At 36.1% G+C, this 23,371-nt stretch overlaps 1 protein-coding gene across 1 annotated transcript; it reads left to right on the plus strand.

Annotated features, from left to right (window-relative positions):
• Positions 1 to 22,274: 22,274 nt before the first annotated feature.
• On the plus strand, positions 22,275 to 22,943 carry LOC110892669 (extensin-like). The gene has a single exon (XM_022139818.1). The coding sequence runs from the start codon at positions 22,275 to 22,277 to the stop codon at positions 22,941 to 22,943; it is 669 nt and encodes a 222-aa protein (XP_021995510.1).
• The last annotated feature ends 428 nt before the right edge of the window (positions 22,944 to 23,371 follow it).

Genomic DNA, 23,371 nt, shown 5'->3' on the forward strand with positions numbered 1-23,371 from the left:
CTTTTTTTTTATTATTTGATATATAAAATTACATTTATTCAACACGTACAATATGGTTCTTATAGATATAACTTTTTATTATTTAATATATAAAATTATATTTATTCAACCCGTGCAATAAATGAGGTTTTTAAAGATATATTATTTTATTATTTAGTATATAAAATTTATTTATTTAACCCGTGTAATACACGGGGTTATAACCTAGTACTATTATTAAAAGGGAGGAGGCACTAGAGAGTGACACGTGTATAAGAAGATTTTTGTTTATTAGTATAGGAAGATAAGGCCAATGATCTCTAGATCAAGTGGTGGAGGGCTTGCATTTCTCTTGAGAGATGCAAGTTCGACTCCCACTTGGTGCAGAGTGAGGCATTGGTGGGCAATGATAGGAGACCCAGGGAAACTTGGGTTGGATCCTTGAGCCAAACGGGTTTTACCGGTAATTTCACCGTCGTGCCTACGGGCGGGTGGGTTACCGGGTTTTCCCCGGAATTGGTGGTGGACTCGGGTTACTCTCGGAGTACTCCGTTTGTCCAGTGGGTGCCCCGAGAGTACTCGGGATTGAGTTTGTTGGCCGTTCAAAAAAAAAAGTATAGGAAGATAAGAAGATAAGAAGATTAGATTAATTTACTATACAATACAATGTACATTTAAATTTTCAATTCGATTACAGAAAAATCTATTCATGTTACAATTTATGAAAGAAATTAATTTTCTACCTACGGTCATTCAATATATATTAATTTCCTTACCAACCTATGATAATCTACTTTTAAAATAAAAGTATAATTAGAATATATTTCATTTTTGGGAAATATACTTAAGAGTTAATTGCCCGGATGGTCCCTGTGGTTTCACGTTTTTCACGTTTAGTCCCCACCTTTTAGAAATAGCAGGTATGCTCTCTATGATTTGTCATTTTGTTACTCGGATAGTCCTCTGACATTTACTCAGGGGACTATCCGAGTAACAAAATGACAAACCATAGGGAGCATACCTGCTATTTCTAAACTAACTGACATATACTCAGGGACTATCCGAGTAACAAAATAACAAACCAAAGGGAGCATACCTGCCATTTTCAAAAGGTGGGGACTAAATGTGAAAAAACATGAAACCACAAGGACCATCCGGGCAATTAACTCTATACTTAACTTTAAACATAAACCAAAAATATAATTATTATCTTAACAATGCATTAGTTAAAGGAAAAGATATAAGTATGTATGTATTGTTGGTGAAAAAAAAAATTAATATGTCAGTTTTAATTAAACTAGCTAGTCTCCAACTCGTATATTGTGGCTGAGATTCAACATCTGCAAAATACATATTACCAACAATAGTTCATGGACCGTATGGTAAGTTCATTACATTTAGAGACAGTAAAGTAAATTAGCAGTGGGTAATTGTCCGTGCTCCGTAACGGATTGAAAACGTATATAAAAAAACCTCAAACCACAAGAATTGGTAAAAGAAAATAAAATGTAAAATTTTATTGCTAAATTCTAAAAAGTGAAAAGCGTTGGTTTAAAAAATAACTTTATTAAAGTCAGGGGTTGTCTTGTAACGTTTTTAATGTTTAGGGATAACTAAGTAAATTAGTTTAAAAAATAATAATAATTTAAATAAAGTGTAGGGGGGTAAACTTAAAAGCTTTTAAGTATAGTGGCTAACAAATTTACCTCGTGGTACCAAGTACTGGTATCAAATTTATCAAAACTTAGGGCTGCAAACGAACCAAACGTTCGACGAACAGTTCGTGAACCGTTCGGCGGGAAGTTCGTTTGTGTTCGTTCGTTTATTAAACAAACGAACACAAACAAGAAATTTCGTTCGTTTAGTTAAATGAACAAACATGAACAGAGGGCGTGTTCGTTCATTTATGTTCGTCAACGTTCGGTAACGTGTTCGTTTGTGTTCAATAGTTCATTAGTGTTTTTAGCTTTTATATTTTATTTAAATACTTCAAAATTCCGACAAATAAAACATTTAATAAGTGTCAATGTATTATATATTTTGTTCATGAACATTTGTTTGTGTTCGTTTGTTACCATTTGTGTTCATGAACAGTTTATGTTTATCATCGTTCGTTTTCATTCGTTGCCTAAAATTAACAAACAAACACAAACGAACACGAACAAGTTAATTTCCTTAACAAACAAACACGAACATAAAATCTTGTCCGGTAAGCGTTCATGAATTGTTCGTGAACACTTATATTTCTTAACAAACGAACATGAACAAGAACTTGTTCGTGTTTGTTCGGTTCGTTTGCAACCCTAATCAAACTGGATACATTTTCGGTACCGATTTGGTACCGACTTTTGACATTTTCGGTACCGGTTTTTACTCTGAAATACTAGTATCGTACCGTTGTCGTACTATGTATATTCTGTACCGGTACCCACTTTTGAGGGTTTTCGGCACCGAGCTCATCCCTAACATCACCTTTGAGCTCATGCCACGTAGCAACGCAAATAATTGCACCATTTAGATTGATTTTCATACACGTGGTAAGTAAGTTGTATTTTGTTTGAATGAGGTTTTATATACACAACTTCTTTTGTTTTCTTTTTTGTCTTTTTCTGTAATAAATGCATTGCAACATGTAAATTTAACTTGGATATTTAAATTATTGATGAGCAACTTGTATCAAATCCTGTAATCAAACCGGTAGCGTATCGGTACCAAATTTACAATACCAAATCATTTTTGGTACCAATTTGGTACCCACCTTTTGGGGTTTTTAGAATCGTTACTTTCAGTTCGATACCGGTCTAGCACCATACCCGTATTTACTTATTTTTACCTTCAAATACTATACCGTACAGTACTGAGCATTTTCGGTGCTGGTACCTAATTACGATTATTTTCGGGATCGGTACTTTCGGTGCCATTACCGGTACCGAGCTCATCCATATTTTAACGTGTTAGTAACACCATAACTGAACTGAAAACAACCGAATTTCTAACGTGTAGAATGTGTGGGTCCAGCTATTATATATTAGATTTTTTAAAATCGTTTTTAGGACGGAGAAACTATCGTTACTACATCATTTTTATCTATGTTTTGATATTTAGTATCCGTTTGCCGTTGTCGGTACGCGTTTTGCAGACATTGGATCCCCGCCGCAACGCGGGGTTGGAAAATCAACTAGTTTAATTAGTTAAAAAGATAACTTAAATAAAACGTAAGAAGTAAACGTAAATTTCAAAGTATAAGAGTTTATACAAGAACTTTTGTGACTAAATTGTATATTGAAAAATTTAATGATATATTTAAGAAAAGCTAAACTACTACTACCCAAGTTGATTTTGATCAATTGTATGCATATAATAATTGTGAAATATTAGTTTAGGAATTAAACTTTGTATCTGTTTTTTCAGATATTTTATTCATATTTGTTATTTCTTTGGTCTGTTTTTGAAAGGATATTTGATTCTTTGGTCTCTATTAATCTTCTTTGATCCTGGGTTTGGAAGAGTCTGGAAGAGGGTTCATAGACCGTTGGATCAGATATGGGATAGGTGATAATGGAAATAAAAAACGTTGATGTGGAGATAAGGGATTAGTTAGTGACATGGCCTGGTCAATGTCGAAACAGCCGCATATCGGTTTTGTGCCCTCAATTCGTGTGTTTTACAAAGTTTTGACCACCTCGGCACCTAACGGTAGAGGTGTAAAATAAAAACCGGTTTTAAAATCGAAACCGGAAAAAAATCGAAACCGTTTTTTTTAACCAGTAAAAAAACCGGTTCCAACTCAAACCGGACCAGCGATTTGTGTCGCGGTTAGGGTTCTTGATGTTTGAAGCCGGTTTTAAAACCGTTTTTTGGTTAAAACTGGTTAAAAACCGAACCGGTTGGACCAGTTACTGTTTTGACTTTAAAAAACCTGTTAGTAACCGAAACCGGTTATTAAAAAAAACGGTTTTATTTTTGAAGAAAAAAACCTGTTCAGTTAAAAACCGGACTGGTTAAAAAAAAAACTGATTTGTACACCTCTACTCGCGGGTAGAGGGTTGATTGAGGGTTTCAACCCTCATACAAAATCGTCGGCACCCCTAAGGGTAAGGGTTGAAGGTATGGTGTAAATGAGTTGAGCCCGAACTCGTCTAGGCTCGAGCTCGAACTCGATTAATTTATGAGAGCTTGAGCTTGGGCTCGGCACGATTGGAGCTTTGTTTTCAAAGTTCGAGCTGGGCTCGTTTATTATCTATTAATTAATATATTAAATAAAAATAATATAAATAATAGACTTTTTAGGCTCGCGAGAAATGAAACTTGGACTCAGTTTCGTTTACTAAATAAGTTTATTTTTAGGTTCGGGATCGGCTCGTAAACAAGTTTAAATAAGCCCGGCTCGGCTCGGTTCGTTTACACTAAGGCTTAATAAGGCTTGATAAGCCTGACGAGCTTCACATGTCAGGCTCGACCTCGGGCTCGATAAATAAAAGAGCTTTATTTTAGGCTCAAGCTCGACTCGAGCTTGATAAGGCTCGACTCGTTTCGAACTTTTTCTCGAGTCGCTCGGCTTGTTTGCGCCCTTAGTTGAAGGTAAGTTGTGCGGGTAGAGGAAGCCGCAAGGGTAAGAGTTGAGGGTTGGGATATTTGATGAGTTTAAAGTTTAAGGGTGTGTACGATTGGTGGGTGGAGTAAAAAAGTGGGGTCTATGGTTCAAGGGTACTTAGGGTAAGGCGTCGCCAGTGTTTTGTAGTGCAAAGGTACTTTGTAAAGAATTTGACATGGCGCCGGTTTATTGGTCGGGACAAAGTTAGTATCCTTGGGTGCCCCTTACTCCCTTATATTTAAATTAAAAAAATATTTAATATTTATATTTAATTCTAAGTAAAATAAATTAACTAAGGTGATAAACATGTATGCACATATCATATAGAATAGGGTTGTTTGAAACCAGTATAAAGCAGTTGAATCGCTGGTTTAAACAGAATTCACTAGAGTTACGTATCACTTGGTTTGACTGGTTGCTCGGGTTAATCACATTGTTGTATGATGCGGTTTTTAGTCCGGTTTTAACATCGTAGAAAGTAAATTATATTTTTAGGGTGAAGATATAATAGGAAGTTTATTTGGCTAAGAAGGTTAGTAAGTGATTTTGACCATCTATTTAGTTAATAAATGGCTAAGATTAAATGATGAAAATCAAAGGGAAGAAAAGAGGCGCGTGAGTTTGTTTAGGGGTATTCTACTCAATCCAAGCAAATAGTTTCTCTCTCCTCCAATTCCCCCCCCATTTTTTAAACGTTAATAACTCTTTCATACGACATTATTTTTTTTATAAAAATTGCACCAAAAAAACGAGCGTTTTTTTATCTTTAAAACGAGTATACTATTGTTATATTTTCGAAATTTTTTTTTGAAAACCTAATTGCGTAAAACGCAATGGAAAAAAAAACCTAAAAGATGTCATTTTTCTAAAACGCAATGCACCAAAACACAAAGAAATGTCTTATTTGTAAAACGCAATGGCCAGAAAACAAAAAGAAATGTGTTATTTATAAAACGCAATAGTCTAAAAACACAAAAGAAAATGTACTTTCTAAAACGCAATAGACTGAAAACACATAAAAATGTGTTTTACCTAAAACGCAATGCACAAAAAACACAAAAAAAATGACTTATTTCTAAAACGCAATAGCCAGAAAACACTTAAAATGTCTGTTTTCTAAAACGCAATGGACTGAAAACACATAAAAATGTGTTTTACCTAAAACGCAATGCACCAAAAACACAAAGAACTGTCTTATTTATAAAATGGAATGGCCAGAAAACACTTAAAAATGTCTCATTTCTAAAACGCAATGGCCTAAAATAACAAAAGAAAGTGTTCTCTCTAAAACGCAATGGACTGAAAACACCTAAAAATGTGTTTTATCTAAAATGCAATGACTAAAAACAGTTCAAAAATGTGTTTTTCTAAAACGCAATGACCAGAAAATGCATAAAAATGTCTTAGTTTTAAAACGCAATGGCATAAAAACACCAAAGAAAGTGTTCTCTCTAAAACGCATTGAACTGAAAACAAATAAAAATGTGTTTACCTAAAATGCAATGAACTAAAAACACTTCAAAAATGTGTTTTTTCTAAAACGCAATGGCCAGAAAACACATAAAACTCTCTTATTTCTAAAACGCAATGGACACAAGCTGACCTGTCTGTGAATCTGTCTGAACCAGAGAGTAGCAAATCAAAAAACTGTCTACGAATTACTATTTTCCGAGCTGACCTGGCAGCTCAACCCCAGCCAGGGGCTCTGCCCCTTGGACCCTGTCAGGGGCTGCCGCCCCTGGGACCCTGCTACCAGGGGCTGCCGCCCCCGGACCTCCGCCCCCGGACCTCCGCCAAGATCGTAAAACACAATGAATAAATCAAAAACCCAAATAATAAAAATGAAATTAAAGAATTTCTTACATGGATCGAAGTCGGTTTCTTCAACGATTGACGAAATTTGAATGATTGAAACACTTATCAGAGATCGAATCGAACAAATCGAGTGATTATCTTCAAAATCACCAGAAAAAACGAGATTTTGTATGAAATTAAACTGGGTTTCCTTCAAAAAAAGCTGAAGAACACGTTGATCGGGTGTTTGAGTCATTGATTGGTGGCGAAAATCGCACTATAATGTAGTGATTATTGAGATAGAAAGTGAAGAAATGGTTGAAGATGGTGGGATTTGAAAATGGTGGGTTTTCATGTTAGTAGGAAGAAGAAGGAAGAAGAAAATAATATGATTGACTAAAATACCCTTCCTCTTTATTTTAAATTTTGTCACATGTCAATATCCTATTGCTTCCTACACTTCCTAGCCAAAATAAACTTCCTATTTGATCTTTTCTTTTCTCTTTATTTTAAAATTTGCCACCTGTCATAATTCTATTGCTTCCTATCTTTCCTAGCCAAAATAAACTTCCTATTTAATCCTCAGCCTACATTTTTATATCATGTATTGAATATATTATCAATATTTTTAAAACTTAATTATTGCCAACTTTATAAATATATGTGGTCTTCTATACATAGAAATAAAAGGTAGGGTATCAATCGGGTATGTGCATTATTTTGGTTTGAAATTGTCTAGCTTTCTTTGTTATTCCAAATAAAGAAATTAATATATGGACGAAGAGTTACAAACTATAATGCTTTTAATAAAGGAATAATGGATTTTAATAATTCCAACTATTGTTCGTTGGCCGGTAACGGTTTTAACTTTAAAAATTTTCTCTAACGGTCCTATCTTTTCACATATTGGCCTTCAGTGGACCTTGACTAACAGAATCCTAACTTCGTTAGTCTCCGGTCGCCGGAAAAATATTTTTGGTCGGAAAAAGGTTTCTAAAGGTCTGATCTATGGTTACAAACAGGTTTTGGACGGTTTGTGATTGCTTTTACAATAGACTTGCGATATTAGTTTAATTTTGTGTAGATCCATAGTTATGTTTGCTTGATTTTATAACACGCAGTCCATAATCACTAACCTGCCATTATTCCATAATACGACTCAAAAGCTAATTCCATGACAATTACTATTTAGGAACACATTCTTTTTTGAACGGTGGGCAATGTATAAACATATATAGAAAACAATGGGCTAGCAAGAGGCATAAGACCCACACAATATACAAATATATCGATAACATTCATTGAACTATGAATTTTAATAACCCTCAAGTATCCTCACGTCCAAAAGGTTTTGTGACAACTTTTAGGTAAAATTACGAAAATAGTCATTGACCATCATGACTTTCAAAAATAGTCACCTCATGCGTCATTCATTGAACTATGAATTTTAATAACCCTCAAGTATCTTCACGTCCAAAAGGTTTTGTGACAACTTTTAGGTAAAATTACGAAAATAATCATTGACCATCATGACTTTCAAAAATAGTCACCTCATGCGTCATTGGAGCGGCGCATCATGCGCGGGATGCGTCTTTAGAGCGAAACCCAATAAAAAATGGACACATGGCCACAAGATGCGTCCTTCAAGCACGGGATGCGTCTTTGGAGCGAGGCATCATGCACGGGATGAGTCGGGCAAGTTCTAAAGCGTTCGACAAGGTTTCCGGCGAGTTGCAGGTTTCCGACGAGTTTCAAAGATTATATTGCAAGGGGGGCTGGTTTTGGTTGTGTAAATGATGATTTTGCATTGTTTAAAACCACAAAATCCACAACATTACTGAATTTTGGTGTGTAGCACTCGATTGTGGTGTATAATATAGACTTTACAAGCTTTAGGAATCGATCTTCCAGTAGTATTACCTAGGGCTCGGATGCTCGTTGGTGATGTTCTAATATTTATATAGGTTATGAAATGGAGAAAATCACTTATGAAAACAAAAGATCTGTAAATGCCTAAAAAAGCAACATTAAAGTTGGTTGATCAAAATTTATTCAATCAAAGAGTTGGGTTTCTAAAAACAAAAATTTGCAAATTACATATCGTTCAAACTCGCCGGGAAACTCGCCGAAAACCTCGTCGGACGCTTAAGAAACTTGCCCGACGCATCCCGTGCATGATGCCTCGCTCCAAGGACGCATCCCGTAGCCAGATGTCCATTTTTATTGCGTTTCGCTACAAAGACACATCTCGTGCTTGAAGGACGCGTCATGTGGCCACATGTTTATTTTTTATTGGGTTTTGCTCCAAAGACGCATCCTGTGCTTGAAAGACGCATCCCGCGCATGATGCGCCGCTCCAAGGACGCATCAGGTGACTATTTTTGAAAGTCATGGTGGTCAATGACTAAATTTCCCCAACTTTTATATACAAAGAAAAGAGCATGGCAGCCTAATCACAAATTACAAATGAGTTGATAAACAACAATTGTACCCAATAAAATCTCACCAATAGTAAAGCAGGGTCTATGAAGGGTGAGATGTAGACAAATCATACATCTATCAAAATGATAGAGATGCTACCTTCAGTATGACCCCCTACTAAAAAAACTATCTGCACATGAGAAGTGGGTTAGGAACATAAAGTTTTCCATATGATAAAAAAATAGGTTCTAAAGAGAACTAAATGTAGGATCTGAGCCTGTAATACTTATGGGTTTAAGCAAATAAAGAATAAACAATTTATAAATTGTAATGCATATAAGATAACTACACAAGCAGGAAGTTATATCAAAACTGTTTTATATTGAACTATAATAATTTCAAATATAGTACATTGATTATACAAACTCCCTCTCAGCCTGATCATAAACTTTGTTGTTCGTACAAAAGGAATGCATGTGATCAAATAGATCTCTAACACATGAGATCTATTTATACAAGTACGAAAGCTCTGTTTGCATCACTAACGTCACCCTGATAGTGACATATAACATTCCCAACAGAAAAGATTCCACATATGTTAGCAAACATCCGTGGGAATCTAACATCTGATCTTTTACATTAAATATATGTTCTAAGATAAAACTGCTACCTTGAGTAAACCTATGTTCTTCAAACTACTATTGGCTTGTATCAGACATTTGTTTGGCCACAACATATGTTTGGTATTTATGATCAGTGTTTTGCTTCAGCACAACTTTGACCTTAAACAACGGTTTCTTCTTCTTCAACAGTGGTTCCAAATAGGATATTCCTTGGTGACGAACTTCGGCTCAAGCCCATTAGCCCATCTCCTTCTCCACACTCTTTAGTTATAAATACCAGCCTTCAACCACAGATTTAAGGATCAGCTCTCTCACTCTCTCACACTTAACACTCACTTGTTTATTGTTCTTAAACGATACTTATTCTCATGCCAGAGAGGGTGGTTACAAGGAGAACCCTCACCTCTCCTCCTTGTATTAAATCTCACAGTGCTTTGTTTTGCAGATCATATTCTGATCATTACCAAGGAAAGATTAAGGATTAACCCATCTTGATGAAACCATTGACACAAGGAAAAACTCTTTGGTTTAGACGTAGTGTTTCTTCACTGAGTATTAGATTGTCCAAATAACAGAATACAAAACATAGCAAAGACCGGAAGTAAGGGACATCGTATCAACCTAACCAGAGCATTAATATTAGAGCCAAATACACAAGTATAATTAAACGATTCAAATATTATAATTAGAGAAAATTCTCGGATAGTCCCAGTGGTTTGCTCATATTTCACTTATAGTCCATACACTTCTAAAACTACAGCTATAGTCCCCAACTTTTGCACACTCGTTCTCGGATAGTCCCTGAAGCGGATGGGGTTAGCTTTTTCAGTTAAGTGAGTATAAAATGACCTAAATACCCTTACTGTTAAATAATAACTAAAAAGTTAAAAAGAAATATAATTAATATTTAAAAATTTATGTGGGACCCACCACGCACTCCACCCTCTTCATCTTCCTCAATCTTCACCACCTTTACCTTTCACCACCTCTTCACCCCGCCAGAAAAATGCCACCACCTCACCCTCCTACCATCATCCACCACTGGCACCACCACCCTCCACTTCGTCCCCCAAACACACACTTACCTAAATCCTAAATTATACTTCATCAGTGCCACTAATCAAACCTCAAACACCCACCCACCTAAGCTAAACTCTTAAACAACACATTCCAAAACCAAAAAAACTCAAAATCAAATTCATCAACAGTTAGAAGCTAGATCCACATACTCAACAGAAGGACAAATGAAAAATTACTAAACAGAATCTTGTAAGAAAAGCCCAACTTATGATTTTTGGCTTGTTCAAGGGAACGAGCATGACCGAAGTGGAAGAGGTCGTATATGCCGTCGGTGTAGACGCGAACTGGTCGGCCCGTCAGTGGTTCTACTATCCATATCTGCTTCTTAAGTTGTTCAGGTTCCATTGTTCACCTTGAAGAAGAAGATCGAAGTGGATGGTGATGGTGGCAGTGGTGGATGAGGTTGAAGATGATGGTGGGAGGGTGAGGTTGTGGCGTTTTTCCTACGGTGTGAGGTGGTGGTAGTGAAAGGTGGAGGTGGTGAAGATTGGGGAAAAGATGAAGAGGGTGGGGTGGGTGGTGGATCCCATATAAATTTTTAAATATTAATTATATTTCTTTTCACTTTTTAGTTATTATATAGCAGTAAGGGTATTTAGGTCATTTCATACTCACTTAACTGAAAAAACTAATCTCCATCCGCTTCAGGGAGTATCCGAGAACGAGTGTGCAAAAATTAGAGACTATAGATGTAATTTAAAAGTATAGGAACCATATGTGAAATCTTAGAAAACCACATGTACTATCCATGCATTTTTCTCTTATAATTAATACGGATCTTTTTGTGGACTTACCTGGGTGTTCAAATTACAAATATAACATGAAAAGGTAAAGTATTTATAAAATATATCAGGTATACATAAAATAAAAGAAGTGGAGAGTTTTGAAGTTGGGTAGCAATCGGGTGTATGTACATTATTTTGGTTTTGAAGACATTTGTCTAGGTTTCCATATTATTCGAAATAAAGAAATTAATACATGGACCGCGAGTTACAAATAAAGATAACCAACAAACATTAAAAAAAAAAGAGAAAAATGCAATTTGCGTCCCTGTGGTATGTCCCATACATCAACTTGCGTCCCTAAATTAAATTTTTGGATGTTTGAGCCCCTGACCTTATAAATTCATAACAGGATGAGTCCCTGCCGTTTATATTCCGTCAGTTTGACCGTTTACCTATTGTGAAAAGTCCATAATACCCCCACTCTTTATTATAAACACTGATGATTCATTATCTCCATCTCAACTCCCAAAGATCATCATTATAAAACAACAGCAGCTCGCATCATCATCATCATCAACAGCAGCTCGCATTTTCCCAATAAATTCATCATCAACAACAGCCGATCAGGTTCATCTTCATCATCTTCGATCAGGTTCTTCATCGATCAGGTTCATCTTCATCATCGATCAGGTTCATCTTCATGCTGTCATTCTATGTGTTAATGTGTTTATATTGTGAAAAAAACATAGCGTTGATTCTGGGTTTGATTTTGGGTTCCATTCGATGATTCTGGGTTTGATTTTGGGTAACATTTGATGATTTTGGTTGATTTTGAAAAAACAGAGGGGGGTTATATTCGATGTGTTTATGTGTTTATATTGTGAAAAAACAGAGCGTTGATGTTGGGTTTGATTTTGGGTTCCATTCGATGTTTTTGGGTTTGATTTTGGGTAACATTTGATGATTTTGGGTTGATTTTGAAAAACAGAGGGTTGATTTTGGGTTCCTCATTTTGAATGTGTTTGAATGTGTTATTAGGGTTCCTCATTTTGAATGTGTTTGAATGTGTTTAGGGTTTGAATGTACAGAATGTGTTTTGGTATCAACTGATTTGAATGTGTTATTTGGGGTTAGGGTTTAGGGTTGAATGGATTTTTGGTTTGATATCTTGTGGGTTTAGGGTTGAATGGATTTTTTTGTTTGATTCTTGTTCAAAATGCATAGTTAGTTGTTTAATCTCTGAAGAACAACACAACTCAGATCTCAAACTTGAAACTAAAACCTGCTACTCTGATTGCAAGTAACTCCTAATAATCTATCGACTGTTAATATCTAACGTTGTAAGTAAACCACAATTTGTAAGAATGTGTTTTGGTTTGAATGTACAGAATGTGTTTTGGTTTGAATGTGTTTTGGTTTGAATGTACAGAATGTGTTTTGGTTTGAATGTGTTTTGGTTTGAATGTACAGAATGTGTTTAGTTGGTTTGAATGAACAGAGTGTGTTTAGTTGGTTTGAATGTGATTAGTGTTTGAATGTGTTTAGTTGGTTTGAATGAACAGAGAGTTGGTTTGAATGTGATTAGTTGGTTTGAATGTACAGAATGTGTTTTGGTTTGAATGTGTTTCTAATTGTACAGAATGGCTGCGGATGTAAAGATACTCAAAACACCAACTACGAAGGCGAGATATGTAATCATCGAGCTCTGGATGGCGCGGTGCACACAAGGAAGTCATTGATATGAATGAATATAACTCCAGTGGCAGATATGTAATCAGCGAGCTCTGGAATTTCATATCGGCCACTCGGGTTATATTCATTCATATCAATGAATGAATGAACACAACCCCAGTGGCAGATACGTAATTAGTGAGCTCTGGAATTTTATATCTACCGTTGGGTAACACTCATTCATATGAATGAATATAACCCCAGTGGCAGATATGAAATTCCAGAGCTCGCTGATTACGTATCTGCCGCTGGGGTTATATTCATAACCCCAGCGGCAGATATGTAATCAGCGAGCTCTGGAATTTCATATCGGCCACTCGGGTTATATTCATTCATATCGGCTTCATTCCGAAGTGCACCCGTCAGCAAAGATCCACAATTGCTTGTGGATCTTTGACGTTTTGTCTCTATTTGTATGTTTCGATCTTTTGTTATCGAGTCTGTACGTTACGGTCTTTTGTCATCGAGTCTGTACGTTACGGTCTTTTGTTATCGAGTCTGTACGTTACGGTCTTTTGTTATCGAATGAATATAACCTAATTACTTGTGGATCTTTGATATATATATATATATATATATGATACATTTAATTATTATATAAAAGAGTTAATTTAATAGATATTAGATTTCTTAAGAAAAAAGCAAAAAATAAATATAGGGGCTCAGCTTGATATTTCACTCATACCATAGGGACGCAAAGTGTTATTAATATATGTCAAAAGACGGTCTTACCCCTGCCTCTAACAGTCAAACTGACGGCAGGGACTCAAAGTGTTATGAATTTATAAGGTCAGGGGCTCAAACATCCAAAAATTTAATTTAGGGACGCAAGTTGATGTATGGGACATACCACAGGGACGCAAATTGCATTTTTCTCAAAAAAAAACATATGTCAAATACTATAATGTTTAAGGGAAGGTTTAGATGCCTTTAATTAAAGTTTGGTGGCAATATTCACATTGCAAACGTTTATGTAATTGTTGCCCTTCCGTTTGGTTTGGGGACATATCTCGACCGAAAAGGTGTAATCATATTCTTTTTCTCTAAATTTTAATTGAATTAAACGTTAGAATGCGAGACTCCCACGTTTTGTGAGAATACAAATATTAACATCCTAAACTAAAAAATAAGTCTGTCATGACATACATCTGAGTAATCATTCATCAATATCATGTTCATGGACCAAGAACACAACATTTCTTGAGACTGTCAAGTGTTGTGCGAGTTTTCTTTAATATAAGAAAAAGGTGTTTTGTCGGGTATGCAAAACGATTAAAAAAATCTCTCCCATTTTAAGAGTGTTATCTTTTTGAACTTGAATATGCTAACTACAAGTAGTTATCAATGAATGAGTAAGTATTATTCGTATTTTGCATTCTCGAAGTTCCTTTTCATCTAAATTCATTAATTCAATATAATGTTGTTTTAGGTAAATTGTGTAATTTTGTTGTTTCATTTTACATTATTATATGTTTTCCAGTGACACGATGTTCTAAGTATGGTTATATCAATGATTTTGTACGACAATAATTGATTATATGTATAGAGTTAACTTTCATTTTCGTCTTTATAGTTTTGTACTTTTGCCATTTCAGGCCAATTTTCAAAATTGCTCCATTTTTCTGTCTGACATACTGTAAACGTGCCATTTCAGTCCAAAAAGCTAATCACAGTTAGAATAACTTAGTTAGCTCAAGGGTAAAATGGTCATTTTACAGAGTTTTTGTTTTCATTTTTTTAGACTTCAGGTTTTAAAATAAACTTCATAGGCAAAATGAAAAAAATGAAAATAAAAAACTATGTAAAATGACCATTTTACCCTTGAGCTAACTAGGGTTAGTTTTTTAGACTGAAATGATACGTTTCCAGTATGTCAGGGAGGAAAATGGTGCAATTGTGAAAATTGGTCTGAAATGGCAAAAGTGAACAAACCACAGGGACGAAAATGACAATTAACTCTATGTGGTATTATAATCAGGGGCGGACCCACATTGAGTGGGTCGGGGTCCACGGACCCCAATCTTTTTTAAAAAATTAGTAGATTCGGTATATTAATTTTTGTAAGGACCCCATAAAAATATTTAGTTGGACCCCATAGTACCAAAAGCAAAGTTGTTGTGGTGGTTAATCCCTTGTTTGTTAACAAAGAGGTCATGGGTTCAAGTCTAATGCCAGTCGTTTTTTGTTAAAATACACTTTTAAAATGTTAAAATGAATGAAAATTTACTCAATTTATGCCTTTGTGCTTTGACATGTGTTGTTTTGTTATTTATTTATCTTTTTTTAAAGGTTCCAAGCTCAATAAATCACCTCGACCCGACCCAAACGACGACCGACTCGAAAATTCTATCGTTTGGGTGTAAAAAATCCAAGTATCGAAAAAACTGGACCCCATTGGAAAAAAATCCTGGGTCCGCCACTGATTATAATAGGAGACATGTTTAGAGTAAAGTAGGATTTCAATCTTGAGATATCTTAGAGTTGGGTTTAAGCATCAAATTATAGTTTTTAAACATTATACATTGCAACGGAAAAGAATATCAAACATTCAAACTGTCACATGCATCAAGTCATAGAAGTTTTAAACCATAACACTTGAATATCATAAATGTTATCTACTGTCGATAGGGTGGTAGTCTTTAGGACCGGTAGGGTAGCCTTCAATCTATGTTATGATCCTCCTATTTCACACATCATCATCATCTATTTAACATGGCATGCATGCTAAAAAGTCAACTACACCGAGTGAGTTCTAGTTTAAGTTATAACATCAAAATATGGTTTTAAATAAACCATGTTTCATCAATTTATTTTAAACATATAGTTGTGAAGTGAGATTTACCATCAACATGTCATGTAGCCAAGCATGCTTATACTGAAGACTCCATTAGTCATCTTTAACTGTTGCACCGTCACGCTCACAGGGTCCTGTCTCTAACACTAGAAATCAATTATTTACCATCAATCATTCAATACTTAACATCAATTAACAAATTAAATATGTAACTTTGGTCGAAACACGTAATAGCATAACAGTCACCTTAGAGAATATGAACATTTAAGGTAGCATGCATATTCACCCAAAATAATAACCGCGGGGGGGGGGGGGGGGGGGGGGACTAGAACTCACCTGTGAGTTAGCTTCCTTACTGAATACTACATACAATTTGACATTTGAACACCACCTAGTCAATTGGTCAAAGATTAAGTAAACCATATCAACTTATCGTGGGAGGTTCCCACGACCCAGCGAAATGTAAGAGTTTTCGTTGGTAAACATGTCAATGAAATGTATCTTTTCGCTTGAGCAACATTTTGTTTCTCAGCATATATACATTTTGTTATACTACATTTTCCTAGTCATAACTTTTCATCCAACAAAACATTTTATTATACAAACTATTGAGTGAGTTAGCGAAATGTATTTGAAAAATCTATACGTAACATTGGCGGCTAAGATCAGATCCATGCTCGTTTAACGTTATGATCATGACTTTCTCGTTGGAAATGCATTATAATCGATGCATAACATCATTTCAAGTTCTGTACATAAAAAACATGTAAACTTTAACATGATTCTCACCTTTTTTATGTGAAAACTCTAATCCAGGCTTGTACATTTGAATGAAACAAGGTGTTTATGATCTCAGATTGAGAAACCGACTCAAAAATGTGAATCTTTAGACTATCCACTATCACAACCCAACCCAACCCAATCTTTCATTAAAATACTAATTTATCTCTCTTCCACCTACACAACCCAACCCAATTCAATTTTTCACCTACAATCACAACCCAACCCAACCTAAACTAATATTTTATTAAATAAAAACGATTTATAGTTATTGTTTACAAGGAAAAAGACAAAAAAAAAAAAAACAATTAAATATTAATATAAGTGGTTGCAACCTTGGGTTGTGTACACAACCTCTTTGTGAGAAATAATGAATTATTAAATTAAAAAATTGTTTGTTTTTTTTTTGTCTTATTATCCACCTGGCAACCGTTTAGGAAGTTTGGTCACCATAGTGGATAGTCTTAAGGCAAAACACACGACCCATGAAGTTTAGGGTCCATTTCACGGTTTCTCTCTCTAGCTTCACTCTCTAGAATGAAGATGTGTATGGTGAGAATGAGGACGTTAAACATGCTCCATTTCCATATTAGGTTTTCATATGCTATTTTTACCATTTTACCCTTCACAGGTCTTGCCATAATAACTTCTCAGGTATGGCCTTTCATGCATTATCCAAATTCCCTTTAAGTCCACAATTTGGGCTTGCAATTCATATCTATTTTTAAAGTGTGTCTCGCCTCTATCTTTTATTGAAAGTCGGGGTATTACAAGTACTTGTAATTTTTCTAGCGTTACTATTTTCGACTTGGTGTATTAGTTTTTGGTTAGATATATAGTTGTAATTGTTTGATATCCCCTAAGATGTCCCGTTTTCTTCTTTCTAGCTAGTCGGTATATAATTGTTAATTTTGGATCAATTCCGTATCATTTAGAGTCAACCATAAGAGTTTTTCCTCGTTACCCCGTTAATTATTCTGAGTAGGCGAGGGGTGGTAAGTGGTTGCTATATAATTAACAATATAATATCCACTTAAGAATAGCCCAATGGTGTTAGTGAAATAGATAAGGTTCAGGATAGCAGGAGACTAGGAGGTTACGAGTTCAATCTCCATGGTTTGTAAATTTAGTCATTAAAAAAATAAGCAATATAAGGTTGTAAAGTGTATATCATGAAAACTTATTAAGGCATAATCTATTGAACTTGTAAGTTTGTAATAAAATCTGTTAGTATATTTGCTAAGAAATAAAATTAAGAGTTAATTGACAAAATCATCCCTGAGGTTTGGCAAGTTTGCTATTTTCGTCCAAAATGACACATTTGTACCAAATTGCCCCCAACGTTTGTAACTTTTTGCCATTTTCATCCAAACCACTAACTTAGTTTATTTTTTCTGTTAAGTTGAGGATATTTGGATGAAACTGGCAAATATAAAATGTAACACCACGTAAAAACGTGTCCAATTATACATAGACATGTGTCCTAAACTCTGATTATGCAAAAGATTGAGTTTAAGGGACTAAAGTTGACAACGAGTGAAAATATGCAAACGAAAGGACTAAAAGTGTCAACATGCCAAACTTGGGCCTCTGACTGACCACACGTGAAGAAAATATTCTTAAATGGGTGATCGATTGGGTATAAGAAGCCGTTTGTGAAAATAATCAAGAGATTATAAATTACAAGGGTTGAAAGTGTCAATATGTCAATTCTGACCTCTGAGTGACCTTTTAACGAGACCGAGGCTTCGAAATATTCAAATATGCTCCCGAGAATATGTGGTAAAAATTTCACGTGATTCCGAGATCGTTAAGCATGTTTTCCAAACTTTGGGTTAAAAGCGTCAACTTGATGAAATATGCTTTCATGAAGAAATTTAACGAACCCAGGCCTAACGAAGTTAGTTTATTCATCATGGAGCCTTAATATACTGACTACAAGGGCCTCACATGTCAACAACAAAGTTAAAAGGGGTTAAAAAGCATCAGGGACTAAAGTTGCCAACATTTAAAATCGTTTTGCCAGTTCAGCCGGTCCACGCGGCCCGCGTAAGCCTTCTCTATGGCTTACGCGGCCCGCCAGAGAGTGCCAGTGACAGAAATTCCTTGACAGGTGCGGGTTTGGCTGTTCCACCGCCTTAGTCTAGGTTGTAACGACCTTTGGAGCTATATGTCGGTTCAATTTACTAGCTAGGACACCTGGGGTGATCCTAGGGCCCCCAAAAACACCTGGAATTAATCAAGAAGCATGGAATTTACTATATAAGTGAACCTAGTCTTGTGTTCTTGAACACATTTTCAAACACTTCATTTGTGGGACTTGCTCTTGAGCTCTCATCAGTAACAAGAGGATTACAAGTGTAGAAAAGATTGCTAGGACCATTAGTAAGCATCTAATTACTTGTTTAGTTGTTTAATTTAGCTTAATTACTATAAAGTCAAACTTTTAGTAAAATCAGTTTGACTTTCATTTTAATTACATGTGGCTTAACCACTGATCAAATTGAAAGTGTTTATGAAACCACATTAGTATAGGTGATTAACCCTTAAAATGGTGTCTCCTAATTATCTCGTTTGACCAGTTAATTGTCGGGTCAAAGTAGTTTGACAAAAAGTCAAACTGGACTGAAATTGCAAATTTGATTAAAATTAATAAACCAAAGGTTCTAAATTATATTTTAACATTCTAATGACTTGGTAATTAATGTTTAATCATGTTTTATCAGTCCTAATTCGACAATTAATAGTCTAAGAGCAGTTTATAACCGAAAGTCACAAAAGCTTGACTTTTGCTTTGACTTTCAGTTCTGACCCGTTCAAGCTTAATTCTTCCATGTTTTAAGCTCCCATTAGGACCACAATACATTGTAGTATAACCCTCTGAAGTTATATTGCATGGTGCCTAATCGTTTGTAATATATTCTCTTGATCGTAATTATGCTCATTAGTGCCTAAAACGCCCTTTTTGCATAAAACCGAGATTTTTAGTAATGTGAATGAACTAAAACCTTTGCTACTGATATTTATACATGTCCCGAAAATTTGACATCAGTTTGAAGTCTAGAATGGGAGTTATGCTCAATAGCGTAATTAAGGAACTTTTTAGTATTTAAAAGGCGTAATTAGCATAAAGCCTATCTAAACCCGATTTTTGACACCAAACTTTTTACCTACTGATGTTAAATAATATTTTGGGATTTTTGAAAATTTTTATTTATTTTTAGGCCGAGCATAACATAGGATTATAGCCTAATTTCGGTAATTGCCGGTTTTACCCTTTTCATCCATAAAATGAGTTTTACATAACATTTTAATGCCAAACTTTTTGCTACTGATTTTATTTGATAAATATAATATTTTGAACTTTATAAACTGACCAAAATCTCAGATTTCCTATTTTTACCATAATAGCCCTTTAAATCACATTTTAAGCGTTTTTAGCACTTAGTATGGGTCAAAACTAGATTTGACATATAAAACTCATTACCTACTGATATTTTAAGCTAATTTATATAATATTACAGTAAGCTAAAGTTTTTAAACTCAGAAACCTGTTTTAACTTTTATAAGCCTATGTAAAATTACCAAAATGCCCCTACGGTGCATAGTTGGTAATAAAAGGTATATTTTTCATATATTAAGTATCCTACTGATGTAACTCATTAAAATACATGTTTTTACTAATCTAATCAGACCTGGAACTCAGTTTTATAAGTAAACTCTTTTATGACCATTAAAATTACCAAAATGCCCTTATGGGACTTATTTTGGTTTAAATTGCTTTTTGGGCATAAATGTTAATATATTACTGATATATTAACATATTTTGAGCATAATAATGATTAAGACCTGTATATAATCTATTCGGTTACCTGTTACGCTTTTACGTGTTCGGATCGGTTTACGTGACCAGTTTACGTAAAATAGCCGAAACGGGCTTAACCTTGTCATTAAGTCCTCATTTTCCAGAATGTGTTTAGTTTACCCATATTATACAAGTATCCAAGCTCTTCGGGTCTAAATCACATTCTATCCCGGTCTCCGCTTAATCTAGCGTTTAGATCCGTAAAGTTTCCTTCTAGCTAGTCGGTCTAAGTCCTTGACTTAATTAAAGATCCGTTAGCATCCTAATAGGCTAATTAAACCTTCCATACAGATTAATAGCTTCCGGTAAAAAGTGCCTTTCAAGAACCTTAGGAATTTACTACTATCACCAGGTAAATACTTTTAACTTATTTTCCCTATACGGGCTTGGGATACGGTATATTAATACCGCTTGGTCGGGTATGGGATTATTTTGTCGGATTGTGATTTAATAAACCCGCATAACCCGTTTTAATCTGTTTTGTTTGATAACATAAGCATTGGGGGTTAATACGACTGTGTCCTGGATATCCTCGGCTCATTTCATTTGAAAATGGCCACGACCTATGCACGGGGTGTAGGCATACACCCGACAGATGCAAATGCTAAATAACCCACATGTTGGGGATAACTCCTTTGTGGGTTTTAAAGTGGTGAGTCTGTTAATCATGTTCGGCTTCTAAACCGGCCTCACATGTATGACAAACATGTAAAACTGTATACAGGATCTTAATAAAGATTGTCCCAAGTTATAAATAATTTGTGCCATGAGAACTTAAATCAATTTCTTAAATGATTTCAAAACGTGTCAGTTAAATTGTATTTACCAGTGTATAATGACGTATTTTCCTAAAGACTGATTGACAGGTACTTCACGAAATAGGCTGGAGCTATAGGGTGTTATAGAGGATCTTGCAAATCCAATAGATACCCGAAGTCTGTAGTTTTTGTTTCTTTGTACTTTTTGATCCGCCTGTGGATCTTATTACATTCCAGTCTGTATTTTTCATGTGCTCGAACAACGACAGACAGTATGGTTTGTAATAGTTTATTTACCCAGCCTTCCGCTGTGCTATATTATTGTGTGTGTTGACAATGATGATATCAACCACGTCACGATACTCCCCGCCGGGCCCACCGGTAGTACGTGGAATATTGGGGTGTGACAGGTTGGTATCAGAGCCAACATTGAGTGAATTAAACACTAACCTTTTGTGTTTAATCTCAATGACATAATAAGCACATTCCTTAGACTCTCGAGTCTAGGTAAATGACCTAGGATGCATCTTTACTTTTCCTTTGCTGTTATTATGTTTTGTTTTGTTTTTGTTTTCTTGTTTCAACAGGAAATTTACCAACATGGCTCCAAGAGTAAGAGGACGAGGCAAGGGTCCCATGCGTGGAGGACCGTCATCAGCTGGACCATCACACAGACGCACTCCATCGGCGTCCCTATCCTCCTCCAACTCTCACGATATGTGGGGTCAACCTTACGAGCCGGCAAAACACTCAGTCTCGCTAAGCTCTTCGCCTCTTTTCATCCGTCTTTCGGGCCGTTTGCTCCAGACGAGCCCGAACACTCTCACCACTCTCAACAATCTCACTATTCGCATGAGTCTTACCCATCTCATAACTCTTTGCATTCCCATTCGTTTCATCATTCTGACTCCCCCTACTCCCCGGGACAGTTCAACCCAGCCGATTATGTTAACGATTTTCTTGGCTACAACCCATTGGGCCCTGAGGACCATTTCTCTCAGGAGATGGAAATGGATGACGACCCCGACCCGGAGATGCAAACAGGAACCCCGGGCCACCCAATCAGCATATCGAGTGGATCCCCATTTCAGGGATCACCATACCATGGGCCCGACTCGTTCTAGGAGAAAATGGCTACATATGACTGGTTCTTTACCCCATCTTACCATAGCTCTCCAGCCCAACCACCTTTGGAAGAACCTCAACTCCAAGCTATCTCACCACCACCACTCCCGGTAGAGGAGCCACCGCAGCCACCTCCCGAACCTCCGAGGCGAAGGAGGAACGCACGCATGTCCGTAAGAGGAGGACCCCATTTCAGTTCTCCTCATGGTTCGAGTTCCTATCCTCCTATTCCAGAAGACCCCCAGATGGGTGGGCCCTCAAACGCGGCACCGGAGGCTAATCCTCCGCAAGCTTCTTATGCACCACCTCAGCCGCCTGTGGGTTTTGATAACCCAATCCCGACGTACCCAGGTCCTTCCGGGTACAATCCTTTTGAGAACCCATCAGGGTACCCCTCGGACTATGTATCTCAAGACCCGTACCTTACGGCTACGCAGTATCACCACCTCTATCCTTCTACTTACCCTCCTATGCATCCAGCTGGATACCCGGTTCAGGGTTACCAGTACCCGCCGTATCAGCCACCTCCTCCCCAGCAGCTACAGCAACAGCAACAAACCCAAGAAATTCTGGAGAGGCTAGATAAGGTTGAGAACAAGGCTAGGAAGAACAAGGAAAGGCATACTAGCTTTATGAAAGGCCTTGCGAACCTTATTAAAGGGAAGAAGAAGTAGAGGATTGTTTTGTTTTCTTGTAATCGTGTCCCTGCGTGGACATTTGTTTAGTTTTTGTATCAAGTCCCTGCGTGGACTTAATTTCCTTTCTGTATGCCCCTGCGCGGGTAGTTTGTCTTTTCCTAAGTCCCGTTTAGGGCAGTTGTATTTGTTTTCTCTTAATGAAGTTTCAACTTTGGTTTTTAATTGTGTATTTTATTACACCCTGTTATCTCTTTTCAATTTATAATTGATCTGCCAAAGAAATTCTTAGAGGTATAACCTAGCCAAAGTATTAATTGGCTATGATGGTACAACCTTTTTAAGATAGCAAATCTCTATTAACATCTGAAAATATGTTAACATTCTCAGCTGTGCGGTACGAGAAACCACACAAGCTTCCAAAAGGTACTTGGATCCTTCCAAGTTACATATAGCCTATATGATCG

Source organism: Helianthus annuus, chromosome 12 (genome assembly GCF_002127325.2).
Source record: "Helianthus annuus cultivar XRQ/B chromosome 12, HanXRQr2.0-SUNRISE, whole genome shotgun sequence".
NCBI lineage: Eukaryota > Viridiplantae > Streptophyta > Magnoliopsida > Asterales > Asteraceae > Helianthus > Helianthus annuus.